This window comes from Eptatretus burgeri, chromosome 2 (genome assembly GCF_056783735.1).
Source record: "Eptatretus burgeri isolate ZD-2024b chromosome 2, Ebu_testis_v1, whole genome shotgun sequence".
In the NCBI taxonomy this organism is placed as follows: domain Eukaryota; kingdom Metazoa; phylum Chordata; class Myxini; order Myxiniformes; family Myxinidae; genus Eptatretus; species Eptatretus burgeri.
The window spans coordinates 15,904,780-15,921,315 of NC_140962.1; the positions used below are offsets into that span (position 1 = coordinate 15,904,780).

At 43.3% G+C, this 16,536-nt stretch overlaps 2 protein-coding genes across 6 annotated transcripts in view; one reads left to right on the forward strand and one right to left on the reverse strand.

Moving 5' to 3' along the window:
- ACTMAP (actin maturation protease) overlaps positions 1-16,536 on the forward strand; it is a 78,815-nt gene that overhangs the window by 2,634 nt on the left and 59,645 nt on the right. The gene's annotated exons all lie outside the window — the stretch shown is intronic.
- LOC147031478 (uncharacterized) lies at positions 365-15,070 on the reverse strand. Its single transcript, XM_085863922.1, has 2 exons — positions 14,778-15,070; positions 365-576 (listed from the first exon to the last, which is right to left on the reverse strand). The coding sequence occupies exons 1-2, from the start codon at positions 14,953-14,955 to the stop codon at positions 365-367; spliced, it is 390 nt and encodes a 129-aa protein (XP_085720048.1). The 5' UTR covers positions 14,956-15,070.

Sequence of the window (16,536 nt, forward strand, 5' to 3'; positions counted from 1 at the left end):
ATGTGGATAAAGGGATCTGTGTTCATAAATATGTGGATAGACATGGATATATCGACATATGCATAAACAATGCACAAATGATACATCCATGAATGGATGACAAACAGATATTGATGAAAACACGTACAACTTGAAAGACCTGGTCACCTGAACAATGTGTAAACATAGAGGATACACCTTAATGGATGACATGCACCTGGAGAATGTGTAAACATGGAGAATACACCTTGAAAATGTGTAAACATGGAGGATACACCTTGAGGGATGACACATATCAACAGAACGTGGTAATGTAGATATGCACTACCATCCATGAATGATGTGCATCGATGAAGGATGTAAAAACATTGATGATGTTAAAACATTAATGATGTGCAGTACATACTTCGATAACATCTTGAAGCTGCTTGTTCTTCTGAAGCAGCGCCTGTGAAGTGTTGCCGATAATGGCTTCATAATCTTTCAAAACCTCTTGAAGAAGTTGGTCCCGCATCGCCTGCATTTCCTCATCTTTCGAAAGAGGTGTGAGTTCAAGCTCGTTTATCTTGCACAGATATTTTAAATAAAAGGACTCCCCTGCATTTGACAAGAAAAAAGAAACATTGTGATGATATTCAATTGCAGTGTTTTTCTTGATTATAACATTGAATAGATTAAAACAGCACTCGGAAGAGAGCATCCATGCCTCCACCAGGCTGAAGAGTTTACATTTTGGATCCCAACGATAGACCAGATATGGATCCGGACCTGAACCAACATTTCATCGGTTTACTATTGTCACCTACCCAACGTATCCACCAAGATTTGTCCTAATCCGTCAACATCATGTTATACAACATTGTTTTTTCAATCTCTCAATGGTGAAGAATAACAAAAATAAATTAAATAGTTCTCTTATCCAGATCCACATCCAGATCTTCACCACAATCAGTGTCACACAACCAACATGACCACCAAGTTACGTCCAAATCCGTCCATAAAGTTTTGAGAGACCATGCTTCCAAACAAACAAACAAACAGAGGGAGAGACAGTGGTGAAAATGTAACCTCTGTTCACCTTCGGTGGTGGAGGTAATAAACCACAATGCAAGTTGGACATGTTGTGGTTTGTCTAAATCCATGGATGAAACAGAAACAATTTCAGTTATTTTATTGATCTGCAAATTACAGGAAAAAAAACAACATTTTTAGATTTTCACAACTGCCATGTATTAATGCATCACAACTTGTCGAAAAGTACGACTCACAAACTTTGAATACATTTACGGGTGGGCAAGAAACCATTGTGGACAAGTATGATCCTGTGCATGTGACTATTTTACCAACCACACAATGAAAGAATGTGGAGTTCCTGTTGTTGTAAAGAACAAAATGTGGTTTCTGGAGAGGTTTGTGCTTCTTGTGAAGGCACCATGGTTAGAATAGTTGTGGCATCCTCACTGTACTTGAGATCTGTCTCGCTCACTCAAGTCATCACACCTTGCTTTCCCTGCTACCTCTCAGGACACTGACCTGTTATGTGATTATCGTCATGCTGTAAAGCACTGACTTCATCATTCTGCATTGTGAGTCCGATGGCACATTAACCGGACTATATAGAATCAAAAGATACCAGGCAGAGATTGTTCAGTGTGTCGGTGAACAGACCACTGTTGTTCATTCAAGTGTCCCTCTGTTGTGCCCCTCTACTATGCTGTTGGTGTGTTCCAAGATTTACACTGTGTTGTTTCACTTCTCTTCTGTTCTGCATGTGATCACTATTCCAAAAGACTTCACACACAAAAGTGGATCTTCCACATACACGGATGATGTGTAAAAGAAAGGAAACACAGACGGTGTGGAAACATGAACTTCACCTCAATGGCTGATTTCCACCAGAAATAATGAGCATCAATGAATGATGTGATGTGGATAAAGGGATCAATGTTCATAAAGATGTGAAGATAAACATGGATATAGACATATGCATTAAAAATGCACAAATGATACATGCATGAATGGATGACAAACAGATATTGATGAAAACACGTATGACTTGAAATACCTGGTCACCTGAACAATGTGTAAACATCGAGGATACTCGATTGTCTTATCAATCTGGAGACCTATGTGCAGTTTATTCCCTTCAGAGCACAAGCCGAGCAAACAATATTGTTCTGGGTTTCCGCCGCGTTCGGCGTGCGGACGACCGTTTTAGCCGAATCTCGGTCGCGCGCCCACCGAAGACGACAATCCAGTCGTGACTTTCTGGACCTCATCTCAGATCATCAATTCAGATTCAGACCTGGTCACTCTACGTTGGACAAGCTGCTTCTCCTCTTTCAACAATAGATGGAAGCCACACATGACTCAATACCATATTCAATATCAGACATGAGATCAAGGTAGTCTCTCTGGACATATCTTGAGCTTTCGATCCAGTCTGACATCCTGCATTGCTCTCCAAACTGTCTGCCAGTAGAATACAAGGCCAAATCCACTGTTGGATTCCTGACTTCCACTACTCTCGTAGCCAACTTTGGGCTCTCAATGGAACCCTTTCATCTCTCCCTGTCAAGGCTGGACAACCGCAAAGGAGTGTTCTTGGTCCCATCCTCTTCCCAATATTTATCAATGATCTCACTGACTCGCTGGAAAGTCCTCCATATCTCTTTGCTGATGACTTCCACTCTCTGCTGTGACATCCCTCATCCTGCTGAAGGACAACCTGCAGCCTCTTCCCTCTCCCCAGACGTTGACAAAAATCACAAACTGGTCAAACACTTGGAACAAGTCTTTCAATCCTGAGCGAGCTAGCTATCTATCTCTCTCTCTCTCTCTCTCTCTCTCTCTCTCTCTCTCTCTGAAAGGACCATTCCACAAACCCTCCCACCTACTTTCTCAACAACTGGCTGGAAGAGCTTCAGTCACTCATTCTCTTGAATCTCACTCTCAGCCACAATCTCCCTTTGGAAAACCCTAGTCAAAGTTTGCCTCCAAAGCCAAATGTCGACTGGGCATCCTCCGTTGTGCAAAGTCCTTCCTTGGCACATCTGAGCTCCGATCCACCCACAAGGCTTTCATCGCATCTTGGTGTCGTACTGCTCTCCCCTCTGGACTGGCTTCCCTGCCTCACATGTGGAAACCAAGGTTTACAAGAATATTGGAATCTCTCATGATGTAGCTGACAATGAGGGCCGATCACCACCCCATCACTGACAGGTCAGTGGTCTCCATGTCTTCTTCCACCTCATTTCCGATCCTGTACCGTCTGCCCTCTCTGTGATCTGTCACCCCCCCCCCCCGCCCCCCAAGTATCTACAGGATGCACACGGTCCACCAGCAACCACCTGCATGTGAAACTGCCAAGCTCCAGAATCACTGCTTATCTCCTATCTTTTATTTCTCTCTTTTCCCACCCGTCGAACCACCTTCCACACTCTCTTCAATCTCATTCTTCTCTCCAAGTTCTCTTGCGTTCTCCCCTAATCCTCATCGTTACCTCCATCCCTTGTTTGGCCGTCTCCGTCTACTTTCTCCCTCTGATCTGCCATTGACATTTTCCCCTTTCTCCTGCAGTTTGTTCCCTTTGTTGTGTTGTGTCGTAGTCTGTTCTGTGTCCTCGCTCTTACATGAGCCTACAAGGGCACTCTTCGATGTTGTGATGTTGACAGATATGCCTCCACCCATATTATTACAACATCATACATAACTGTACCAAGTTTGATTTAAATCCCTGAACCCAGATTCAAAACATTAAATAATTCTGGTTACTGGACCATGTGTCCAATCGGGTTGAAATTGAAAACTCATCCTGTATTCCCCATGACGACTGAATCATCATTCTGAAGTTTCATGTCGATTGATGAAACGGTTCAAGAGAAATAATTTAAAGATTTTCTTCCAATATAATACGGCTGCCAGACCATGTGACCTATTAATTATCTGTGAACACTTTGGTATCCCCAAGGCTTGGGGAACATATGGGTGAAGTTTCCCCTTGATCTTTCAAGCTGTTCTGTAGATTTAAGGTTTTAAAGTTATATTCTTTGAAAAATCAGCTGCGAAACCATGTGACATCACATTACACAATAGTTGGAGAACTTTTTGCTCCTCATCGATGGGTAATCATACCTGTCATGTTTTGCCTTGATCTGTTCAGCTGTTTTAGTCTTTTTTTGAAGGATTTCATGTTTAAAATAAATTAATTAATCAAAGACTGCCAAACCACGTGACCAATGATGTCATCAATTTTTTCACCCCATACAATGTAGCATGAGATGACCCTTGTCATGTATTCATGTAAGAGATCAACCGGAAGCGCAGTCATCGCGAGGCGGGAACACGGCGACATGAGGAGGTTCTGGGCTCATGCATGGTTCTGAGGTTTTTGTGTGTGGAGCACAATAAAAGATTGTTGGTGCATTCAAACTGCTTTCCCTGCCTGATACATGACATTGCGACGAGGATGGGATTCTGGTGAGTGCATGGAAAGTAAGCTGAGCTATTGCAGTTCACTGTTGGCCTATCAACTCGTTACTTCCCTGCATACGCTACCCGATCACCATGTCCCTCGGACGTATTGACGAGTTCAACCCGAGTGAAGCAAGCTCGGAGGGTACATTGAGTGTCTGCAGTATTACTACCAGGCTAGTGGCATAGAGAATGTCAGGAAGAAAGCAATCCTGATGTCGGTTTGCGGCAGTGAGACGTTTACTATTCTGAAGAATCTCACCATGCCCAGGACCACGATGGATTTAACACATGCCGAGCTTGTGGCAGCTCTGAAGGAGCACTGTGAACCCACACCCTCAGTCATTGTGAGTCGATTCAATTTTTACATGTCGCCAAACCTCGACACAGTCCATTTCGGCATTCATAGCTCACCTGAAACACCTTGCCCAGCATTGCCAGTTTGGTGCTACATTCGACGACATGCTAACGGACTTGCTCGTAGTGGGAGTGGAACAAGATCGAATTCGCCGGCGCCTACTTGCTGAACGGACTCTGACATTTTCCAGTGCAAAGGACATCGCCATCGCACTGGAGTGTGTAGACAAAAATGCTGCAGATATTGCTCGCTCCATCGCTTACCAGCCTGGAGCTGACCTGTCATTTGTCAATCGCGTGGAACAACATCCAACTAGAAAATCTGACGCCAAAACGCCTGGAAACTGCTTGGTGACTGGTGATGGCAAATGCTGTTTCCACTGCAACGGTGAGCATTCTCCTACTACGTGCCGTTTCAAGAATTCCGCTTGCAACGACTGCCACAAGGTGGTTCATATTGCTTCTGCATGCTTGTCTCAAAAACGGAGGGCAAGGAGAGGAATGCAAAACCCACCTCCTTGACTCCGAGGATTACCAGGAATACACGACTGATGGAGACAGCCCTAACAGCCACAGTGTTCAGTCGTATGACCTTTTCCACACAAAGACTGGCAGACAGTGTACTCCTATACTGGTTATCGTCGATATAGACGGACGGACCGTGGAAATGGAGGTAGACACGGGTGCTGCCGTCTCACTCATGAGTGAAGCAGCTTTCCGTAACTTGTGGGGGAATTCTGAACAACCCAGCCTCTGTTGGTCCCCGATCCGACTCACCACATATACCGGTGAATCAATGCAAGCCCGCGGGTCGTAGGATGTCACAGTAACCTACAGCAACAACACTCACCAATTAAAACTCTTGATCATCCCCGGGGATGGACCCACACTTCTCGGACATAACTGGCTCAATGTTGTCAAACTCAATTGGAAACACATCCATCGACTGCAGACTTCCAAGCCACCAACCGTACCACAGCACCTCCTCGCGAGATACCCGGATGTCTTCAAGGATGAACTTGGGACATTGAAGGGTTTCACTGCCAAGCTCGATGTTGAGAAAGATGTGAAGCCAATTTTCTGAAAAGCACGCCCAGTTTCTCTTGCCTTGCAAGAAAAGGTTGATGCAGAATTAGCCAGACTGGAAAAGTTAGATATCATTGAGTCAGTTCAGTACTCAAATTGGGCTGCTCCAGTTGTTCCTGTTGTGAAGGCAGACAAATCGATACGACTTTGTGGGGATTACAAAATGTCGATCAACAAATGTTCCACCTTGGACAAATATCCCATACCAAGGATCGATGACTTATACGCAAAACTGAGTGGAGGACAGTCCCTCACCAAGCTTGACATGACATCGGCCTACCTACAAGTCGTTCTGGATGAGGATTCCAAAGAGTATCTCACCATCAACATGCATTGGGGGATCCACAGACACAACCGCCTGAGTTTTGGTGTCAAATCGGCGCCAGGAATCTACCAACGCTGTATGGATAGCCTGTTCACTGCTGAACCACACGTTGTCGTTTACCAAGATGACATCCTAGTCACTGGCCGCTCAAAGCTTCATCATCGTGACAACCTCGATCGTGTGCTATGCATTATCTCCGACTCTGGATTACGCCTGTGGAGAGACAACTGTGAGTTCATGGCTCCGTCTGTGACCTATTTGGGCCACCGTATCGATGCTGAAGGCTTACATCCCACTGAAGAGAACATCAGAGCAATCAAAGACGCCCCAGCTCCAACCAACATTTCTGAACTCAAGGCTTACATTGGCATGCTGCAGTAATACAGCAGGTACATCCCAAACATTGCTACCATGCTTGGCCCACTGTAATGCCTGTTAAAAAAGGCATCAGCTGGAAATGGGACATTCCAGTCATCAGCTTTCCAGAAGTCAAAAGACATGCTGCAGTCTTCAAATGTACTCGTTCACTATGGCCCAGTCAAAGTCATGGTCCTGTCATGTGATGCGAGTCAGTACGGGGTTGGTGCTGTTTTGTCAGTACGGGGTTGGTGCCAAAGCAGTCCAAACACCCCTGCAAAAGCGCCACTGCATCCCGGGAATGGCCCACTGTACCATGGCAGAGGATTCATCTTGACTATGCTGGACCCATCGAAGGCCGTATGATTCTTATTGTTACGGATGCTCACACTAAATGGATTGATGCCTTTGTAACACATACAGCAACCTCACACATGACTATAGAGAGGCTGTGCCATGCTTTGCCACGCATGATAGTCACTGACAATGGAACCTGTTTCTCAAGCTCTGAATTCACTGAATTCACCCGCCTGAACGGTATAATTCACAAGTTTGTGAGCCCACACCATCAAGCTTCAAATGGACTCTCCGAAAGCTCTGTGAATTTCGTCAAGTCTGGTCGAAATAAGATACACGGTGGAAGCTTTCAGACCAGACTATCACGTTTGCTTTTCACTCACCGCATCACTCCCCACACTACAACGGGGGTGACACCAGCTGAGCTGCTGATGAAACGAGGTTTGCGTACACAACTGGATTGTCTGAGACCAGACGTGGCATCAGTCGTGTATCAAAATCAGTGGAAACAGAGACTTCATCATGACAAACGTGCAGGACAGCACTCAATAAACATCAGGGACCCGGTGTTTGTGAAAAACTTTGGTCGCGGAAAGGCTTGGCTACCAGGGAGGGTTCACAAAAACGATGGACCGTTGTCCTACAAGATCAAACTCGAGGACAATCGAGTCGTCAGGAGACACCTTGATCATGTCCGGTATCAGTTTTGTGATCCTGTCATCTTCACAAATGATGTCTCACCACTCCCTGAACCTGTGAAGGGCAACGTTAGTACTGCAGATGGTACTGCACCACTCCCTGAGGCTGACCCCAGTAACGCCGTTGTTGCGCCACCAGCGTCTGTCGGCTTTGTACCCCGACGATCATCAAGAGTTCCAAAGGCGCCTATCTGCCTCAATTTGTAGCTGTTACTCATATATTCTTTGTTGGGTGGTCGCGAGACTACCGTTATTCTCAGGTTTTCCATCTGTCTGTATGTCTGTCTGTTTGTTTGCATGTAATGGACAGCTCTGGAGGCCAGCCAGAGGAGTCAACCAATTTTGATGAAACTTGACTGGTAGGTTCATACCAGGAGGTAGTTGTATGCTTTTGAGCACCGTTGCTGTGGACGCCACTGTTGCCTTGCAACGGGACTTTGAAATTTTTGAAAAAATCCGAAAAAAAAATTTTTTTTGAAAATCAAAAATCGGCTTCCGCGCTTTTATGCACACAATAATCAACCTCTTTGTCAAAAAATTTCAGTCCGATCCGTCAAAAACTGTATGACTAGTATGCAATAGTCGAGCGACCTCCCATGTCGCCTTCTGGCTTGTATTATTTCCGAATTTCTTCATTACTCTTGTGTTCATCTTTAATGCATTTTCACACATAATGGGAGGAGGGAGATGTCATGTAATCATGTATGAGATCAACTGGAAGGGCGGTCATGGTGAGGTGGGAACATGGCAGCATGAGGAGGCTGGGCTCATGAATGGTTCTGAGGTTTTTGTGTGTGGAGCACAACAAAAGATTGTTGGGGCATTCAAACTGCCTTCCCTGCCTGATACATGACAACCCTCAAAATTTTTCGTACTACTTGAATAACGTGTTTCACGTAAGCAATTATGACGTCATAACGAAGCCACCTATGAAATCATCAAAAAAACAAAATCATACTTGTTTCCCAAGGGGAGTACTTGACATTCGCCAAGTTACAATTATTTTTCCCCCTGGAGCAGTTTCGGAGACGGAGAGGTCCAGCGTTTTTGCATTTTCCAATATGGCTGCCACAGCACGTGACATGTGACATTCTAATTATCATAAAACATTTCACATGAATAGTTACAGCGATGCTAAAAAATTCCGTGTCATTCGGATAAGTGGTTGCAAGAGAAAATGGAGAAAATTATCATGGAGGGACGTACGTACGTACACGTATGAACGGACGGGCAACCCAAAAACATAATGCCTCCAGCGAGTTCGTGAAGAATCTGTTTTTCTGACCTCGTCTCTCTTCACTCCGATACGGATGACATTCTGAGTCTGGTCCTGTTATTTTGGACTGAGTAAAAGTTTTATGCTCATCCTTACTCACTCCGAAGCTCCCTGCTCAACCACACTCATCATTTTCTCTTTGTTGAAATGAAAATGTTGGAAATGTTCATCAAAGTCGGGATAAAGCGAAAGGTTCCAGCGATTCATTTATTATTTTATTTTAATACTTGTATTTCATGAACAACGTCACTTTCCCTTTCGTCGTCACTTTCCCTTTCGTCGTCTGGTCTGGGTTTGATTCCCGACTCTATAAACGATCCAGTTGGAGATTTTCACAAAGTGGGTCATTCCTTAGATGTACCTGAACCTGGTCATGCTGAACATCCCACACAAGGAGAAACTGAAATGCCATCGGAACTGTGTAATCAATTACTAATTATTACACAGATCACCTCCAATCGATCACTGAAATCAATTATTATTACCCAGATCACCTCCCATCAATCACCAAACATGGCCAATCAATCGCCGAAATCAATTACTAATTATTACCCAGATCACCTCCCATCAATCACCAAACATCAACTAATCGATCACCGAAATCAATTATTAATTATTTCCCAGATCACCTCCAATCGATCACCAAAATCAATTACTAATTATTACACAGATCACCTCCAATCGATCATTAAACATGGAAATCGATCACCGAAATCAATGACTAATTATTACACAGATCACCTCCAATTCATCACCAAACATGGAAATCGATCACCGAAATCAATTACGCATTATTACCCAGATCACCTCCAATCGATCACCAAACATGGCCAATCAATCGCCGAAATAAATTAAGGCCCAGTCACACCTTGACGTTTTAGCCAACAATGGCAACGTATTAAAATGTATGTAAAACGCTGGCTTACGTTGAACTTTTGATGTTTTTTTTTAAAGATTCGGATGTATTCATAACAACTTGGTCTTATGCGCAACATATTAGTTAACAGACAGAACGTTTCGTTGTGTTATAGATAACTTATACCAACGAATGCTGAACCTGTTGTCAGCCTTCACAACCTATGCCCAACGATAGTCTAACTTAGGCATAGCGCGCTACACGCATCGCCGAGGATGACGTGGCGTAGGTTATGAAAAGGCTGCCGCACAACGATTCAAATCATAACCGCCGCAGAAATGGAAGTGTCAACATCGCAGTCACACCTTGGCGATCTTGCCAGCGTATGCCGACCTCTGAAAAATGCTTCTAAAACGTTGGCACATGTCAAATACGGTATGGGTAAGTTTGGTATGCGTGAATAAAACGCTAAAGTACGCTATCATACGTCGTAGTAAGTGGAGTACGTCTTGTAATTTTAAACATGTTGAAAATTTTACGACGTACTTGCCGTATGACACACGCTCCGCATGCGATGGGAATAAGTTGTACGCACGATATGCGATCGTTGACATACATCGACACACGTTACTTGAAAGGTACTCATAAGTCGAAACACGTCAAGGTAATGGTTAGCGTCAGTGTTCCAGACTCCCGGTTTTTTTTTCTTCGGTATGACGGTGTTCAGTGTACAGTGCAGTTATGATTTAAATTGTTGAGCGGCAGCCTATTAATTATATTATATTATAACCGCACTAGAAATCGAGTGTCAAAATTACCATCATACCGAAGGAAGGAAGAAAAAAAAAATTAAAAAAATAAAACCAGGGAGTCTGGAACACTGACGCCAACCATTACCTTGATGTGTTTCGACTTATGAGCACCTTTCAAGTAACGTGTGTCGATGTGTGTCACCGATCGCGTAACGTGAGTACAACACATTACTCATTGGTTAGAAATAAGTTTCGGGTACGGTAAACGTTACCTCGACGTGTTTCGACTTATGAGTAACTTACAAGCAACGTGTGTCGACGTGTGTCAACGATCGCGTGACGTGCCTCCAACTTATAGCCAGCGTTATGCGGAACGTGTGAGTCATAAGCTGGCATAAGTCTTAAAATTTCAAGCATGGAAAATTTGAGGACAACCGAAAAGTACAACGTTTAAAGCCAGCATACAACGACGTATGGCAGTGTTTTTCAGCGTGCTCTCAATGTTATCAAAACTTACCCATAACGTATTCGACGTGTTCCAGCGTTTTAGACAAATTTTCAAAAAATCGGCATAAGCTGGCTAAAACGTCAAGGTGTGACTGGGCCTTTACTAACTAGAACTACGTTGTCGATGGCACACCATCGCATATTCCCGTGCGCACCGCTTTGTCCCATCAACGCCAGGTGAAATTTTATCTTGCAAAATGGATTGACTATTCTTTTCTATTTGATGTGCTTTATGACCAAAGACTTACTATGTTTACTAAATCAGAAGTCATTGCAAGCATGTCAACATTTCATGAAACATTAATTTAACACTGTCCAACAATATAGAACTGTGCATCAATTTAATCATTGGAATGAACTGTGTATAATATTAATTATAATAATTATTCATAATCAATTAGATAAATACAGTAAAACCTGTGACTGTTTGTCACCCATGGGGGCCACATAAGTCAGTTCTTTATCGCGAACGTAGTGAGCTTCATACTCAACGTGTGCACATGAGAGAATAGGAAACAACACCAACAACAACAACACAATACTCTGGAAATTTGGAATCCGTGTCATCGGCTATGACCCTTTTGCTTCCGGTTTTTTTTTGCTTCCGGTTTTTTGTCATGGGGAATGATGCGTCCCGGGAGATAAAGGCATCGTCGGAGACATGAAAGACCCAAATATCAGACATGGTGTATATTTCCTCCACTGATTTTAATAAAGATATCTCCCGCATCATCAAAAATAATTTTTAATCGTGATTTACATTATTTGATCGCTGATCCCGAATCCAGGCCGAAGTAACCGGAAATTGCAGCATTGAATGGAAGAAGAATTCTACGTTCGCTTCTCGGCTTTGCCTATTCCATATTAAAATAATTTACCATGTACAATGGTTAAATACAGTGGTACCTCTACTTACGAATGTCTCTACATACGAATGTTTCAGGTTACGAAGCGCCTGAACGGGAAAATATTGCCTCTAGTTAAGAAGGCGTTTCAGGATACGAAGTCAAAAATACAGTAGAGTACACGCTGCTTTTCGCTGCTCCCAGAGTTTCCCGAACGTAAACAAACTTGTAGCTGCTCTGCCATTGGCTATCGCCTAAAATCTGCCTGGCAACCCTTTGCGTATGCGTGTATCCCAGCATGCTCTTCGTGTCCCCGTCCCGCTCTGTAAATATAGTTATACTGTATACAGTCTATGGTCCCGCTACGAAGTGCTCGGACAGTGTTACAGTACAGTACGCGTGTGGATTACAGTAACTTTTATTCACAATGGACCCCAAGAAAGCAATGAAGAAAAGTGGACAAGGAGAAAAGAAGAAGAAGAGAGTTTTTCTGGCCATACAAACAAAGCAAGAGATAATAGAAAGGTATGAAAAGGGGATGCGTTTGATTGATCTCGCAAAAGAATATGGCCGTAATATATCTACGATCGGCACAATAATAAAACAAGTCTCGGAATTTGTTGAAAAGAATCACCCGGAAAAAGTGTTCACAAGTCGGGCTATCGCGCACTATGACGATGTCTGCCTCGCGCATTTCTGACGGATTGTTAAAAGCCGGCAAAAGCAGACGTCATTGGATCAATTCTTCACGAAACGCGAGGCAAAAAACACTGCTGATAAGGACCAGTAAACAAAGAGGCCAAAAAGTAACGAGAATAGCAGTTAAAAGGTAAATGAATATTTTTATTATTTCCTTTATTCTTTGTTTTTTACATGATGTGCCTCTCGTTTTATGTTTATTGTGCGGTAATCTAATTTTAACATGTATTTGTTTCATGTTCTGATGCATTTTTATGATTTATTTTTAAAAAATGTCCGAATTTTGCGGGGCTTGGAACGGATTAGCGCATTTACATTCAAAAGGCGTCTCTACTTACGAAGGTTTCAGGTTACGAAACTACTCCCAGAACGAATTAAATTCGTAAGTAGAGGTACGACTGTACACTTAAAAAAAAATCAGCTCCCATGACCCCACCCCCTCTGGCCAGGCCCCTAGGAGTCATATCAAAAATCTGACAGTGTTGTGCACTTCCCCATACATATATCAACTATGTCCCAAAGTTTCAAGTTCCTATTAGTCCAGGCAATCTAGCCCATTTTTTCACTTGATCGGGAACAAATTGCAACAGAATTTTTTTAAGCACAATGCATTTCTATGAGGTCCCCAGAACACCATACTAAAAGTCCTAAGAAATTCCTGTTGCGGAAATACGTCTAATTTGCATAAATCCAATATGGCGGCCAATTATCAATATTGTGCCATATCTTTGCTCACAGATGACATATTCGAGTGATTTCAACTTCTAGAATGGGTATTTTGTATATAAGGATGCATTTAGCATACTTTTAACCTTCCCTGGAACAAAATCTCATTTGCATAAGTCCAATATGGCCACCAAATATCAATATCTTGCCAAATCTTTGCTCTCAGATGATGTATTTTAGTGATTTAAATTTCTATAATGAGATCTTTGGATCTCCCATGTAGGGGAGGTAGCAAGTGCAGATCGTGAGACAGATTGTGTCGGGACAATAGCTGTACAACAAGATACATGTACTTTCATAAACTATTTTACAGCAGCAGAACTCTATGACAGAACAGTATCTTCTACATCTCCTATAGAAGAAGTGTGTTCAGAAGAGGTGTTAGGAAGACTCCAAAGTAAACTGAATGAGAAGAAAGAAATGATGACTATGCGGACAGCAAAACTCTGGGTGCAGTATCTGAACATGGTGGACATCCTGCGAAGATTTCTTAAAGCTGAGCGGACAGGCAACTGGAAATTACACCTTCAATCAGTACAAGAAATGTTACCATACTTTGCAGCATCTGGACACATGCTATATGCAAAGTCTGCATATGTATACCTGCAAATGATGCTAAATCTGCCAGAAAGTCATCCAGATGTCCATCAGCAATTTGAGAAAGGATACCATGTGATGAGGTGCAGTGATAGGTATCACCGAAATCAATTACTAATTATTAAACAGATCACCTCCAATCGATCACTGAAATCAATTATTATTACCCAGATCACCTCCCATCAATCACCAAACATGGCCAATCGATCACCGAAATCAATTACTAATTATTACCCAGATCACCTCCAATCGATCACTAAACATGGCCCATCGATCACCGAAATCAATTACGAATTATTACCCAAATCACCTCCAATCGATCACCAAAATCAATTTCCTAATTATTACCCAGATCACCTCCAATCGATCACCGAGATCAATTACCAATTATTACCCAGATCACCTCCCATCGATCACCGAAATCAATTACCAATTATTAACCAGATCACCTCCCATCGATCACCGAAATCAATTATGACCCAGATCACCTCAAATCGATCGCCAGACATGGCCAATCGATCGCCGAAATCAATGACGAATTATTGCCCAAATCACCTCCAATCGATCGCCAGACATGGCAACTCGATCGCCGAAAGTCTTGGGACAAAAAAGGGTCCCAATTCCGACCCCCCAGGTGTGGAGAGATTCTCGACGAGACACAGAAACATCTCTTCAATCGCTTCGTGTCGACATCGACGTCGGGAAGATCTTCACAATTCATTACAGACACAAAACGAACTTGGGGAAACTCCTGTTGTTCGTGGGTAAAATGGCGGATTTCCCACTCCGTGTTTGATAAGTTGTTAACTTTCACCGAAGGGATTAAAACGGAACCTTCTCTGTGGAAACAAAACGGGGATTCCCTCCTCACTCGATGTCTCGATTTACATTCACCAGTCCGTGCTCCGTACGGAGGACATTGTACAAATCAAGGAGGACACACATACCCTGCATACGGACGGGGTCCTTTGTCTCTCCGTTTGAGGGTTTGTCCGGCTGTCCGAGTTCATGTCGCGGATTCAACACCATCTTGTCGAACTCCTCCGTCGGCTCCTCCAGCCACTTGTCATTCTCTCGTTCAAGATCCTCCGGGTTGATCATTTCTTTCTCTTCAAGCGAGTCCATCACGAACGATGCTTCTCCTTCAGATCCCCAATGAACAATGAACAACGAACGTTCCACCGACTACTTCACCGCGCTGCCGTTGTCATGGTGACAATGGGAATAAACACGTTTGTTGAACAATCGAACAACGAACAACGAACAAACTTTTCCAAATTAAGTATATAAATGTACATATTTAGTCACCATGGTAACCAGGTCTCCTTTGCTTACCATTACTTTGAATCGCAAACGTTTATTAATCTTTGATCCATTAATATTTTGTCTCCCGCCGCCTGCTACACCGTTCTAATAGTCACGTGACTGTTTACCGTTTTTATTTCTCGGTACTTTTTCCACTCTGACCTGGTTTCGAAAGGAGAAAAGGAGATTTATTTCATTTATCGGCCGATCTTCATCGAGTGTGAATGACGTCATCACTCGGATAAACACGAAAAGGGCGGAGACTGGAGGAACGTGGCCTTGTGAAGACCTGGATTCCAGTTCCCGCCAATTTTGTAGTTATATCCGGCGAAGCTTCATTTTCCCGGAACATCTCTCACACGACGTGGTTGTCGATTTTACATCATCGTTTCAGTTTTTCACCCCTACTTGGGGGTCTCGGATTTTAGGGGGTTTTTTTTACCACAGACGTTTCACGAGTTATTTATTTTTTTCATCTCGTGATTCCCGAATCCGAGTGGAGATCGAGGGTATTATTACGAACTTCAAACCCAGTGAAGGGATTTTATTTTCGCCCCAATGAACGTTTATTCCAACTGTTCTTCGATCCATATAATAAATAAAACAGCGAGGAGAATTGTTTGTGTTAATTCCTCTCACAATATTATTACAAAGGGTTCCAAACACCACGAAAACGAACCTGGTCTACTCGCCATGATTAATTAATATTTACACAGAGAACAATTGGGTATTTGGAGGATTGTGGGAGTGAAGAGTGTGGATAGGAGGATGGATGCCAACTAAGGAGGGAAAGTGGTTTGGAGATGAACTTGAGGGGGAGATTGATAAAAAAAAAAAAATCCGGCTGAAGAGAGATGGACACTTGGTGCGGACGGACAAAGAGAGAATGGCAAAGAAAGCGGATAGATTGAAGGAGCAAGATCGGAGGAAAAGAAGTAGATCGTGTTTGAGATGGGAGGATTGTGTGAGGAGGGATATTCGTTTGGTCGGGCTGGTTGGAGAGTGGGTGGAGAGAGTTGGCTGAGGACAGGGGGAGGTGGAGGAGGGAGTGTCGTGGTCAAGGCAGAAACTTGGTGTTGTTGGACCTCACCCCTTAAAAATGGAAAAGGAGAAGAAGAAGAAGTTAATGATTTTTTTCGTTGATGTATATGAAGAAGTTAATGTTATGCGGTGATGCAACTTTACATTATATCCAACAGGGCCACGGGCTCGTCCAAAACCACAGGAGGCTGCCGTGGACTGTGGCCCACTCAGCAACTCGATCGTTGATCAAAAATCACAGAGGATGGTGCGCACACCTGTTTGACTATCTCCCTTTGTTAACCTCCGCCATCGAAGATGGATGGAGGTTACTGTTTTCACCCCTTTCTGTTTGTTTGTTTGTTTGTGAACAGTATTACG